This window comes from Sorex araneus, chromosome 1 (genome assembly GCF_027595985.1).
Source record: "Sorex araneus isolate mSorAra2 chromosome 1, mSorAra2.pri, whole genome shotgun sequence".
Lineage (NCBI taxonomy): Eukaryota > Metazoa > Chordata > Mammalia > Eulipotyphla > Soricidae > Sorex > Sorex araneus.
This window is the reverse complement of record NC_073302.1, coordinates 371,502,917-371,516,641: the sequence shown is the minus strand read 5'-3', so window position 1 is coordinate 371,516,641 and position 13,725 is coordinate 371,502,917. Positions and strand designations below refer to the sequence as shown.

General features: G+C 39.4%; 1 protein-coding gene across 2 annotated transcripts; it reads right to left on the bottom strand.

Moving 5' to 3' along the window:
• Window positions 1-1,804: 1,804 nt before the first annotated feature.
• Window positions 1,805-13,491, bottom strand: POLR1F (RNA polymerase I subunit F). 2 transcript variants are annotated; one of them, XM_055137603.1, is made up of 4 exons: window positions 13,311-13,491; window positions 10,854-10,995; window positions 5,798-6,006; window positions 1,805-3,956 (listed from the first exon to the last, which is right to left on the bottom strand). In XM_055137603.1, the coding sequence occupies exons 1-4, from the start codon at window positions 13,385-13,387 to the stop codon at window positions 3,551-3,553; spliced, it is 834 nt and encodes a 277-aa protein (XP_054993578.1). In that variant the 5' UTR covers window positions 13,388-13,491; the 3' UTR covers window positions 1,805-3,550. The 2 variants fall into 2 exon arrangements, with proteins under 2 accessions (XP_054993578.1, XP_004602302.2); XM_004602245.2 differs by having other exon boundaries at window positions 1,811-3,956; window positions 13,177-13,490.
• Window positions 13,492-13,725: the final 234 nt, after the last annotated feature.

Genomic DNA, 13,725 nt, shown 5'->3' with positions numbered 1-13,725 from the left:
GGGATGGGTACTTGATCATAAGCACAAAAGTTTCTAAGTGTGTAACTGTACCTCACGGTGATACATTATATGTAAATAAATAAATAAATCAGGTATAACAAAAATTCAAAAAAGAAATGATTCTTTGTTCCAAAAACTTATTCCTGCAAATAAACCATACACATACATGCATACACACACATACATAAATGTATAACATATATATCTATCTACATATGTCCTTTGTAGGGCAAAAATCTACTGCTTCTAATAGATGCAAGAGACTTGAATAAAGACATGTTTGCTGGCTAGAAAAAAGTATTTACAGAGTACTGGAGCGATAGCACAGCGGTTGGGCGTTTGCCTTTCACACGGTTGACCCGAGTTCGATTCCTCCGCCCCTCTTGGAGAGCCCAGCAAGCTACCGAGAGTATCAAGCCCACGCGGCAGAGCCTGGCAAGCTACCCATGCGTATTGGATATGCCAAAAACAGTAACAATAAGTCTCTCAATGAGAGACGTTACTGGTGCCCGCTCTAACAAATCGATGAGCAACAGGATGACAGTGACAGTGACAGAATACTATTACATCTCAATCTCAATTTAGTGCAATTCCAAATACTTAAAAAGCTTTCGCTAGTCTGAAAAAATTAATTTTCAAATGGAACCAGTAAGGATGAGTCAATACTATTCTTAAATATGCCCATTAAGGGTACTTTGGTCAGATATAAAAATAATCATGAAACTATGCATAATTCTCTTTAATTGTTCAACAAATTAGCAATTTTAGGAGCTTCAATCATTCAGCAATTTACAGTTCTGTTGAGTCAGGAGGCTGGCAAAATGTGGGTATATTCTCTGTTCAAAATTGTACCAGATTGATTCAAGGTATTATCTGTCTAAATTCTCATCTAGAGGATCTATGGTGAAAATTGGCATCCAAGATTATCACAAAATTCAGTTACTTGTGATACAAGAGGGCTGGAGTGATAGCACAGCGGGTAGGGCATTTGCCTTGCACGTGGCCGACCTGGGTTCAATTCCTCCGTCCCTCTCGGAGAGCCCAGCAAGCTCTCCAAGAGTATCCCGCCCACATGGCAGAGCCTGGGAAGCTACCCATGGCATATTCGATATGCCAAAAACAGTAACAAGTCTCACAACGGAGATGTTACTGGTGCCCGCTCAAGCAAATCAATGAGCAAAGGGACAAGAGTGCGACAGTGCGACAGTTATGTAAGATTGAGGCACGTTTCTCTGCCAGTTCTTGGTGAGTGGTAGCTCTCAGCTGCTCAAATCCTTCATATCCTATCTTCAGCAAGGGAAATTCTCCCAGCAAATCTCATTAAAATCTCTTCTTTCATCAACCATAAGCAAGAGAAAAGTGATTTTAAAGGGTTCATTATGTTGGGGTTAGAGCCACTGAGAATATCTTTCTCATCCAATTTTCCATATAATAGGCAATGTAGTTAGTATACAGCATCGATGATATTCACATAAATGCTTTATCTAAAATGAATTAATATATACCTAATCATCTTCAGTTAAAAGAATTTAGAGTGCAAAACTCTTAGAACTGCCTAAGAATTCTGCTTACCACATTAGGGTGGTTAAGTGTTGTGATCCTATAAAAGAATTCATTAGTATATCAGAGGAGAAACAGGATAATAGAACGTAGTAAAATATATTACAGGTCTCCATATACAGAGAAAATATAGATTGATAAGATAGTCTAAAGATTTAACCATATCAATTTACAAGAATAAGTTCATGTGTAAAGCCATTTACCAATTCCAAATAAACTAAAATTTTTAATGTAATAAAGTAAAATGATGAAAAGTACTGGAAGAAAACCAAAATGTAATCTTGGATGGGAAAAGCCTTTATAGAAAAACATAAAAGATGAAATTAATTACATAAACATTTTCTAACAGCAAGTATACTAAAATATAGATGAAAACTTCAACAAGTACTTCAAACTGATCTTAAAATATCCTTCATATAGAGCAAATTCTCAAAATTAAGTAATTAAGAAAATATCCAACAGGAATAAAAGGAGATGATAATATTTTTTAAAAAATCAATTCAGTCAATAAATACGCAATAGTGTTTCAAGCTCATAATATCCAAATAAATACATATTCACAATGTAAAATTTTCATCTCTCAGATTGTCAAAAATTAGAGTAACTGAAATTCTCCAAGTAGATATGACTGCCAACTCTTAAGTTGCAGTTAGGAATGTAAACTCTAGGGCTAGAGCACTAGAGTGGGCGTAGGGCTTGCCTTCCACATGGCTGACCCAGCTTCAATGCCCTGTACCACACATGGTCCTCTGAGCCCCACCCGTAGAGATCCCTGAGTGCATAGCCAGGAATAGCACTGAGGACCACGGGTGTGCCTCACCCCCTGTCCCCTCAAAAAATACATAAATAAATTTCATAGCAGATATTATTTTGAAAAACTACATCTAAAATTACAGCCATTTTCTTTCAAACAACAGTACCACTTCTGACTTTATATCAAACAGGAAGATACGTTTAGGGAAAAATCTAAATATTAATCACTAGGAAATAAAAATATTAGGTATTACAAATAAGAATATTCATGGGGGCTGGAGCAATAGCATAGCAGGTAGGGCGTTTGCCTTGCACGCAGCTGACCCAGGTTCGATTCCCAGCATCCCATATGGTCCCCTGAGCACCGCTAGGGGTGATTCCTGAGTGCAGAGCCAGGAGTAACCCCTGTGCACCGCTGGGTGTGACCCAAAAAGAAAAAAAATAAAAAGAATATTCTTTATATAATCCATATCAAATGGAAAACATTAAGAATATGAATAATTTCATTTCATTTTTTATTTTAACATCCACTTATAAACCTTAAACTATACCCCACAGACAACAGCAATTATTTCTGTGAAGATAACTGACACATGGCTGTGTGGTATGTTGTGGCTCATATCTCTAGGGTTATATGTTTAGGAACGAATTTTTGTTATTTGAAATTTTTTAATTGAACAAATACAGTTTTCTTTCTTTTTCTTTTGTGCTAAAGGTGAAGCTTATTTAATCACAAACTCATTAATGTTACAAAGTTCTTTTGCTAGTCTTGAGTACAAAAATAATTTTATTTAGAACATGAATACTGGGTGAATGCAAGAGTAGAAAGTGAGAGATGCTCTTAACTTTCTATCTATATTTACTCAAACGGCACCTAATAATACTGATAATTCCCAAATTATAATTTATTCAATATTAGTACCAAAACCTCTGAATCCAAAGTTTCAATGGATTGACTAAGATGGAGTGATAGTACAGCGTATAGGGAGTTTGCCTTGCAAGTAGCTGACCTGGGTTTGATCCCCCGCACCACACACGGTCCCCCTAAGTCACCAAGAGCGATCCCTGAGCACAGTCAGGATTAACGCCTGAACACCACCAGGTACGTCCCCAAAACCAGAAGACAAATAAACTGATCACTAGAACAGACATTTCTTATCACTCCAAGCATTTATTCACCTATATCAATTAAAATTTTTTTTTAAAAAAATGAGTATTTTAAATGTACGAAAAGAAACTACTTTTTCTTTTTCTTTTTCGGAAAGGGTTCCAAAACTGGGGTAAATTCTGCTTCCTCACTATGCTTTCTTTTCTTTTTTTTCTTTTTGTGGTCACTCTGATAACCACTAGAGTCACTGCCTTGGAAAACAGGGTCCTGATCCTGATCTTTCTTGTGCTTTTTCTTTTTCTTCTTCTTTGGTTCTTCTTCACAGATGCCATTCACATTACTATCACTCTGTAGGTCTGCACCTTCTTTCATGGTGCCATCTACAAAATCCACGGACTCCATGACACCATCTTCCACTTCACATGGTTCTAAGTCTTTCTTCTTTTTCTTTTTCTTTTTTGGAGGTTTTTCAACAGTTTCTTCAGTGGCAATTTCTGTTACTTCTTCGGAAACTTCAGAGCACTTGGGTTGTAAGCTATAAATTAACAGTTTAACAACTTTAAAAAGCAGTACAGGAAAGAAAAACAAACAATACCCCAACTTGCTGAATTATTTCCCCAGAATGATAGCAGTACCACAGAATTCTGCCATGAATCTCAACTATTCTATTCCGTTACTTTGTTTTTGGATGTTTTTACACATAACAAAAAAAAATTGTTAATTCTTTCTGAATACAGCACTGGTTCAGAGAAATTTGGTCAATGATCATGAAACATCATGCTATCCAGATTAACAGGTCAAAGACCACTGGTGTTGTTATCTATTAAAATAATGGTGTTTCCTGTCTACTATCTCAATATTCTTGCTTCAAGTAACAGTTTTCATTACTGTTCTTAACCTGTCTGATGAAGCAGTGTTATTTTGTAGTCGTGAACTACCTTAGGCCACTAAAAAAAGCAAGGCCTGATGAAGCAGCCTCTGCATAAAACTGGAGCACTTTGCAGCAGCACTGGCAATGTAACTATTTGAACTTAAGTAACTGAAAACTCACACCTGGGTCAAAGAACTAACTCAAGGAGCTGAGCACATGCTTTGAGAGGGGACCATTAGATCCCCAACACATCATGATCCCTCAAGTATGGCCAGAGCTTCTCATAAACAGAGCTGCGAGTAGCCCCTGAGCACTGCCAAGTGTAGCACCACCAATTCCTCAATAATACTATTAATGTTTTAAGTACATAATAATGAACAAGCATAGCATAATGTGTACAAAATGTTCTATTGGACAGCTACTCAAGAATGTGAAGCCCTATCCCTACTTATCAAGGCAGAATCTAGAAACAGTTGTAATACCAACAGTGACGTCTTATTTGTTAAATATCACCACTAAAGTTAGCTCCTGTGGGACCAAACCCAAGTGTAATTCTGTCTGGCTGGGGTACCTATCATTTGGGGGGCTCAAAACCACAGCGCCTTCTATGAAGTCAAATGCTCTACAACTGAGCTACATCCCAGGCACGAAACATTACTTTTTATTTTGGGTAGAGTTGTGAACTGAAAGTCATACACTTGCAATCACATCTTGCCACCAAACAGACTGGGTTTTTTTTTTTTTTTTGGTTTTGGAGCCATACCTGGTGCTACGGGGCTTTTTCCGACTCAGAGTTCATGGGAGGCTGGAGAAAGACCCCAGATCTCTATGCAAAGTATGCGCCCCGGTCTGCTGAGCTCTCTCCAGTGCAGAGCCAAGCTCAAGAGCAAAGTAAATCTCATTATTTCAATACAAAAAATTTAATTAAAATACTGACAAAAACAATCAAATTATTTTTTTCAACTGTTGTAAAAATAAAAGCAGGCTAATATTTAGACAACATGACTTTAATTTTAATAGTTTCATGATTAAAGGTCAAGCTTTTGTTGTTGTTGTTAAAAAGTGAATGTACAAAATACTCAGTGAAACTAAAATTCAATTTACTAGATACTTTTCCTTTTCTCTGAGGGGGCACTGAGGAGGGAGGAGGGTAAGGCCACACCCAAGAGTGCTCTGGGCTTACTCCTGTTCTACTCAGGGATCACTTCTAGCAGGACTCAGGGATCAGATGTGGTTCTGGGAATCAAACCCAGGTCAGGCATGTGCAAGAAAAGCACCCTCCTGGCTGTACTACCTCTACAGGCCTAGATACCCATACATCTTTAGGATATGTACCCAAAGCATGGTCTTTACACTAAAGACTTGTGTTTACTCTGACTTTATAGTCTGAGAGCACAAATATTCTAATAAAATTAAGTTTTTAAAAGATGAGTCAAGTTCATTGAACTTAAAATTAAACAGAAACAATTAAGTATCAAGACAGTAAAGACGTGATAGGAACTAACCTAGTAATATTTAGCTTTCCCCGAATGCAGAATACTCCAGCAGCGTCTGAGTCTAAACGAAACACTTCAAATTCTAGTTCATCACCCACGTTTATCTCCAGAGTTTGCCACTGCTCAGCTGGCATCTGCTCAGGTTTAGGGATGGAGGCATTGAAGCACCCATGGACTAGACAGCCAATGTGACTGAAGGACACTTTATTGACTATACCCTGTGAAGAAGGAAAAGACACCACGGCATCAGAAAGAAATCTCAGGAGTTGAAAAACAAAACAAACTTTACAAACTTCAAAGTGATGCTGTAAAGAGAAAGCATCAAAACAATCATTTAACATGAAAGTTTATCTCAATTACAATGTACAACATACTTTACTAAAACATCACTTCAGACAAAACTTCTACACAGTGACTGTGTCTCAAAGGTCTAAGTCCGTGTTCTCCAAAATGGGGGACACCACTTGCAGGGGGACACCAGAAAGAAATGGGTAGTGGATCAAGTAGCTCTGTTATTTAGCACTTCATTGGCTAAAATGAGGTAATTTTCAAGGGGGTGGGGTGCCCCCCCTCGAGGTACCCCCTCCCTGCACCTCCCCCAAATGTGAGTGATTTTCTATCTTTCCTTTTTTCCTGAAAAGTGGGTGGTAGGTCTCTGGACTGCATAAACAACTATTCACCCACCCATGTTTTCCTCGAAAGCCCCAATTTAACTCCCACTACAGGATTCACGAAGGTGTGGATTACTCCACAGCTGTATTTAAACCAAGCAGCAACTATGCTTTGATATAAACTACAAGTCAAAAACCTCAAGGCAGAAAGCATATGCTTTTTATAACTCGGATCTACATTATATTTCTATAAACAGTATGAATTTCAAAGCCCAAAGAGCATTCTTTAATGATTCAATTTAGCAAGATGTAAAATAGTCCTTACTAGAAGACAGTTTACCCTATAATATAAATCTTGGGGCATTAGCTTTGACTGTATCACAAAACATTATAGGAGCTTTAAAATTAAAAGTATGTGCTGTATCATTTTACACTAAAACATTTTTCATAAAATTTAGATTTCCATTTACCCAACAGAAACATTTCTAAGGTATATGAACAAAAAGTGAAATATTAAAAATAACATTAAAATACATAACTGAATATTTTAATGTCCTTTTTTATGTAAAAAATTTCTTACACTTGAAACAGAATAAAACTCCACTATCTGTCCATTTCAACTTGATGTCCCCAAAGGTTGTTTCTGGATCTTCTGGACAGCTACTCTGATACAATAACAATATTCAGTGATGCAAAATGGCTATGAAGCCAAAATCATAAATTAAAAGACATGGTAAAGATTAAAAGCTAAACTACACACTTCAAAGTTAAAGAAGTTAATCAGAAAAGACTCTATACTGTATAACTAAAACTATATTACATTCTGGAAAAAGTAAAACAGAATGAACAGGAATAATCAATGCTAGAGTTTCGGAAAGTGAGAAAAGGAAAGAAAACAGTACAGACAATATTTCTTTGTTCTATAGCTCACTGTAATGGTAGGTGCCTAACACTATACACTTGTCAAAACCAATAGAAAGTACAACACAAAAAGTAAAAGTTACTGTAAAATTAGACTATAATATTGTATCCAGTAATCTCACTCATTGTAATATACATACCAAACAAATGCAAGATGTTAATAGGAAAATTCTATCAATTAGAAAACTACCCAAAGAGGAATAGTACGTGGGGCTATCATAAATTGAATATATACCAAAAGAAAAAAAAATACCATCCTACGTTAAAAATATTTAACATTGATCACAAAACCATATGGAAATGCTAAAACATCTAGAAGAATATTTTTACAACCTGGGGTAAGTGGGTTTCTTAAAGACTCAGAGAGCATTAACCAAAAACAGAAAAAGAAAAACAATTCCACAAATGGGGGAAAGAGATGAATAGAAACTTCCTCAAAAAAGGCATTACAGATATATTAAAAAATGCTTTGCATTACATATCACCAGGAAAATAAAAACCATACCACAATGCATTATCATGTCACACCAGTGAAGCTGGCACACATCACAAATAACAAAAACAACCAGCGCTGCTATGAATGTAGGGACAAAGGAACCGTCATATTCACTGCTGGTGGGAATGTAAAATGGCCCTGTGTTTTTGTAAAATATGGACACCCCCAAAAGCTAGAAACTTTTCTTCGATATGACCAGCAATTCCACTTCTTGGCACCGACCCCAAGGGCACAAAATCTCTATCCTGAAAAGATATCTGTATTCCTATATTCACTGCAGCACTATTCGTAATAGCCAAAATAAGACAGGAAAAAAAAATGAGTGTCCAAGAACAGGTGACTGGCAAAGAAACAAGCATATGCACTATGGAATAACACTCAGCTACAAGGAAAGAGGAAATCATGCAATGTGTGGCTATCTGGAAAGTCTCATGCTGAGTACAGTTAGTCAGGAGAGGGACGGAGAATGACCTCTCTCATACTTAAGAGATCAAGAAACATAGTGAAGAAATAACAAATGCCCAAAGAGTACAGATCTGAGAAATAGTTTTCAGTGGGAAGTTTACCATGCAGAGTGGAGGGAATAATATGGAGGGGAAGGAAGACACTGGGAAAATGGTGAAGTGAAGTGGGCACTGGTGGAGGGTGTGGTACTGGAACATTTCCTGCACAAAACCCTCTCACTAACACTACTGGAAATCAGAGTCTAAAATATAATTTAAAAATAAAAAGTTGACTCTCCTCCAAATTGAAAGCTGTTGATACCATTATAACTTAAGTGACAAGGGGTCAGAAGGAAGTACAGTGATTAGGGCGCAGGCTTATATGTCCCCAACACAAGGTTTAAGCCCCAAGTACTGCAGCACTGCAAAGTCCCCTGCTACTTACTAGGCCCAGCCCTGCAGGCACCTGACTACTGCTAGGGTGCCCCAAAGACCCCAGGTACTGAGGTGTTTAGAGTGAACCACAACATCACTGCTTGGCCCAGGGTTGCAGTAGGGAAGGTGGGAGGGGCAGGACTCTGAGAACAGCTTGGGAACACCCCACACAAACAAAAAAAGACAAGTCATGGACTAAGAAAACAAACAAAAAACATCTAAAACTGGACCTGCATTTTAAAAAAAGAACGAATCTACCTAAAGTATGTGTGTATGTATATAAATATATTTGAAAAACCAGTTAAAAATGAGCAAAGGACTTGAACAGACTTTTTACTTAATTGCATGGAAAACTCTCCTTATAGAAATGCAAATCAAAGTCTAGTAACTATACTATACCTGCCCACCAGTAAAATCAAGACTGAAAATAAATGTTGGCAAGTATGCAGAGGGACGTAACAATCTGACAGTGCTTTTTTTTTTTCACAAAGTTAAACATTGTGGTCTAGCAATTCTTAACTAGGAAAAACAAAAAGATCTATGTTCACAATAGCTTTTGCCATAATAGTTTTAGACAGGAATAAACCAAATGAATAAGCCAACAATAAACTTGGGTAATCAGATGGTGATGTGTTCATAACTAAAATCATAAAAGTAAAGAAAGAAAAATTACCAACACTAGAACAGCATAGGAGAAACAAAAAACACCTTTTTATTGAGCAAAGATGCCAGAGTTCAAAAGATCATACAACGAAAATTACTGTTAACACTGAATTATTGAACATTCAAAACTTATTTATTATAAATTAGAACAGTGATATAAAAGAGATATAGCCAGAAAAAGGCATTGTCATTTCTAAGGAGACAGAATATTATATATACTTAACAAAATTCATTTAGCTGTGTACACTATGACCCGTGTAGTTTTTGCCTATAAGGTGGGTTTTTTTTAATTATATGATTAAAAAGAAAAAAATTTTAAATGGTCAAAAATCTGTGAACTAAAAAAGTAAAAAAGAATGAAGTATAAGAGATATTTTTTACTTTACATTTTCTGTACAATTTGAATGCTAGACCCATGTCTATATTTAGGAGCTCAATTTAAAGATGGAAGTTTTAAGAGCAAACCTACTACCAGTTTTAATAGTATGAAGATGGATTGTGGGATCTCTAGTAGGTTGGGTAGGTCTGTACTCAAGGATACTATTTGTAGTAGTATGAACTGCATTAGAAAAATTCAACTTGCCCTACAGATCATTTTGTCATAATAAAACCTGTCTATGTTTTACAAAATCAAGTTAGTTAGTTATCAGGTCAAGTTAATTCCTGTGTGTAAAACTTTGTAAGAAAAACATGAAAAAAGAGTTCTCTATATGCCAGCAGTAATCTCAGAGCACAAGAACAGGACTAAGTCTGAGCACCACCAGATGCAGTCCCCAAAGAAACTCTCACCCCCAAATCAGTAGACATGACAGACATTTTTGTACTTCGAGCAACTTCCTGGAAAACCTGGAAAACTTTCCACACATGGCCTTCTTTCCCAATATACAATATTCCCACAGTCCTGATCCCCGTCCTCCATAAAGTTCACTGCAAATCTTTGAATTCGCAAATCCTGGTTTTATAGTGTCCTAATGTCTGAATAATTTCATAAAAATCTTTGTTTACAAAACTGAAATACTGAAACACTTCCCCTTAAGATCATTAACGTGTGATGCTCCCTCCACCCCCAAAAAAGAGGAATATACTACAGGCATGTGATTAGAGGAGGATGGTATTAAAAACTGAGAAAGGGTGGGAGCAATAGTACAGCAGGTGGGGAATTTGCCTTGAGCGCAGTCAACCTAAGTTCAATCCTCGCAACACATATGAACTCGAGGCCCAGCAGGAGAGACCCCTGAGTGCAGAGCCAGGAGAAAGCCCTCAGAACTGCAGGGTCCAACTCTAAAACAAACCAACCACCCCCCAACTCCAATCAAACAATTAAAATACAGAACTGAACTAGAGTGAACTGATAGAAAACGTTTCCATTATTTTCAGTGTTACTTTTAGTTATCTACAATAGGAATCTAATTGCGTACCAAGTAGTAATATTTCCTAAAATTTTCAAATTACATTATAAAACTACACAAAGAAGACAAGAAAAAATATATACAAACCATAAGCTTTTGCCCTGGCTCAGGGCAGAAAATAACAAAATCTGCTTCAATGTTAAGATGAATGTGTCCTTGATCATCATAAATGTCTCCCAATTCACCCACTACTTTGATGTTATCATATGCCACAGGGACACCTAAAAGGCTGTTAAAAAAAATAAAAAGGTTATCTTCCATTCTTTTAAACATAGTAGGATCATAGTTACATATTCTGAGTCCCAAAGTATACACATACAAAATAAAGCTATCCAAGACTGAAAATATATATATAGTGTGTGTGTATGAGAGTGAGCATGCGCAAGAGAGCGAGAGAGAGAGAGTAAACATGCGCGCGAGAGAGAGCGCATAAATATTCTGTAAAAACTTTAGTAGCTCCATTTCTCTGAAGATCTCAATGTGATGACTATAGGAGGCCAGGTCTGACCCAAAGTACCATACACTGCCTGAGAACTACCAGGAGTAACCCCAACCCCCAAGCTAGGAATAGTCCGAGTCCTACTGGCTGTAGCCCCAAAAGCAAGAGCAAAAGTCATTGCCAAGTTCACAATCACAACTACCAAGGAGGAAGATCTGATGGCATCACCACTACTCCCTCCTCCACAATCACTGCTTCTCTAGTCCAACAGCACTGCCTGAACAGTCCAATCATTTCTTAATCTCATTTTATGGAACCTGCTCACATGTTTGCATTTCACACAAAACTCTAGGAGGCTGGAGAACAGAGAACATTTAAGTTGAACTCTGTGACATTTTTTGAATGCTTCAGAGTAAGACACAGGATTCACCCCCAATGGCATCTCTAAGTAAAACAACTAAGAGCACAGTAAAGACGACCAAAATTGAGAAACTAGAAACACTGAGACTTTCTTAGGAAAGTACTCTCAAGTTATTATTTCCTGCATGTAGTGTTCCTAAAGAATAACTTTTCCATCACTAAGACAATTTTAGGGACAGAGAGAAAAAAGGAATTGAGAGTAAGAGGTTAAGTGGGGAGAGATAACTGCTGTATTTAGACAAAGTCAAAACTAAAATGACTTCCTTTATAGACTAATAGAGTGTAAATGGAGATAAATAATACTGTACCAGAGGAAGCATTTGGGTATTTGTGAAGCTAAGCCTGGATGTCCCCGTGAGTAGGGGCTGGGGGTGTGGTTTTAAGGCACTGGCCTGGGAAAAGGACAGGCTTAATCCTAAAGGATCTGTATAAACTGATCAAGTCTTTGGGGAAGCAATTCACAGCACTGAACTGATGGAAGAGGGAACATAAATTCAGCCGTGCAGAGATGGATAACTCAACACTATTTTTCCCCCCTTTTCCTCTTGTCTTTCTCAAGTGATCCTAAGTAGCTTTTACTAGGTGGGACCCTCCCAGGCATTCTGAAAACAAAGAAACCAAGTAAAGGGAATGCTTTTCTGATTGCCTATCTAAAACTTCATCTAGAACGAATGGGGTTAGAGAGAAAAACCATATTCTCCTCTCTTCCCCTCCCCTCCCCTCCCCTCCCCTCCCCTCCTCTTCTTCTTCTTCTTCTTCTTCTCTCTCTCTCTCTCTCTCTCTCTCTCTCTCTCTCTCTCTCTCTCTCTCTCTCTCTCTCAAAAGCAACAACTTGAGTTGTCATAAAACAAGAGGATTGGGATTTTCTTCTTGGGGGCCTCTCAAAGATGCGCGTTCTAACACTTTCTCTACGCAGACTTCCCAAAGTAGAATATAAAATATCTTTCAAAAGGAAACAAACTAACAAAAAAACACAACCTTGTCCTGGGGAAAGGCAGGTGCAGAACCTCTCCAACAGGTGGCTGCTACTGGAAGGGCAGGCACAAAAAGGGGAGAGCCGTTATTCTCAAATCCCTCCCCTTTCCTCGTTTTTAAAACACTGTGAAGCCAGCCCCGAGTCTGCAAAGTGGCAACGGTATAAATGTTCATGCGCGCGATTCTCCACTTCCTCTAACTTAAAATAATTCTCGACAACTCGGCCTTTTCATTTCCCGTGACGGGAGGTCTTGTTTTTGCGGTGCCGAACTGTTGGGGGGTGTGGGGAGGGAGGGGCAGGAGCACGCCCGGCAGTGCTCCCGGCTGGGCGCCCAGGGATCATCCCTGGCGGGGCTCAGAAGCCCCGAGGAGGTGCCGGGGCCCGAGTCTGGGCGGGCAGCATGCAGGACAAGTGCCCTACCCGCTGTCCCTCCCTCCGAGCCGGGCTCGGGGAGCCGCTCCGATTCGTCTCTTTCCCGGCAGCGCCTTCAGAACCTGCACACCCGCCGAGGCCCCGAGCGGCGGACTGCGTTAGAGGCGAGCTGGGCCAAAGGAGAGAGCTGACCCGCCCGGTACCTCTCGGAATAGCGCAGGAGCTCGGCGTCCAGCTGCTCCCGGATGCCCGTGCGCTTCCGGTGAAGGTAGCGCGGGGACAGCGCGATGTGTCTGCGGTGCGGCGCGGCCACCAGGCAGGAGTAGCGACTGCTCACCAACGCACTTGCGGCGGCGTAAGTCGGCAGTTCGAGGCAAGGCAGGGCCGCGGCTGGGCCGACCGACGGCCCATCATTGGCCGCCTTTGGCCGCGGAGGCTCCGAGCACCCCGCAGCCATGTGGCTCTAGCTTTCCCACGGCGCGCAGTAAAGACGTCGCTCTCATCCCCCCCCTTACTTCCGGTCGCCGGATATTTGCGTCATCCACCAGCTGCCACGCCCCCTCGGAACTGTTTCGTTTCGAGCTGCAGCTCATCAATTCAACCAGCAGGGGGCAGACATCCTTTTGCTCTTGGAAGTCGAGCGCAGAGCCCGGCGTGACGTCTGGAGTTTGCGCACAGAGGAGAAAAAAAAAAAAATCCGTCCAGCATGGTAAACCTGTGTTCTCGCTAGCCTCTCAGCAGATTTACTACGT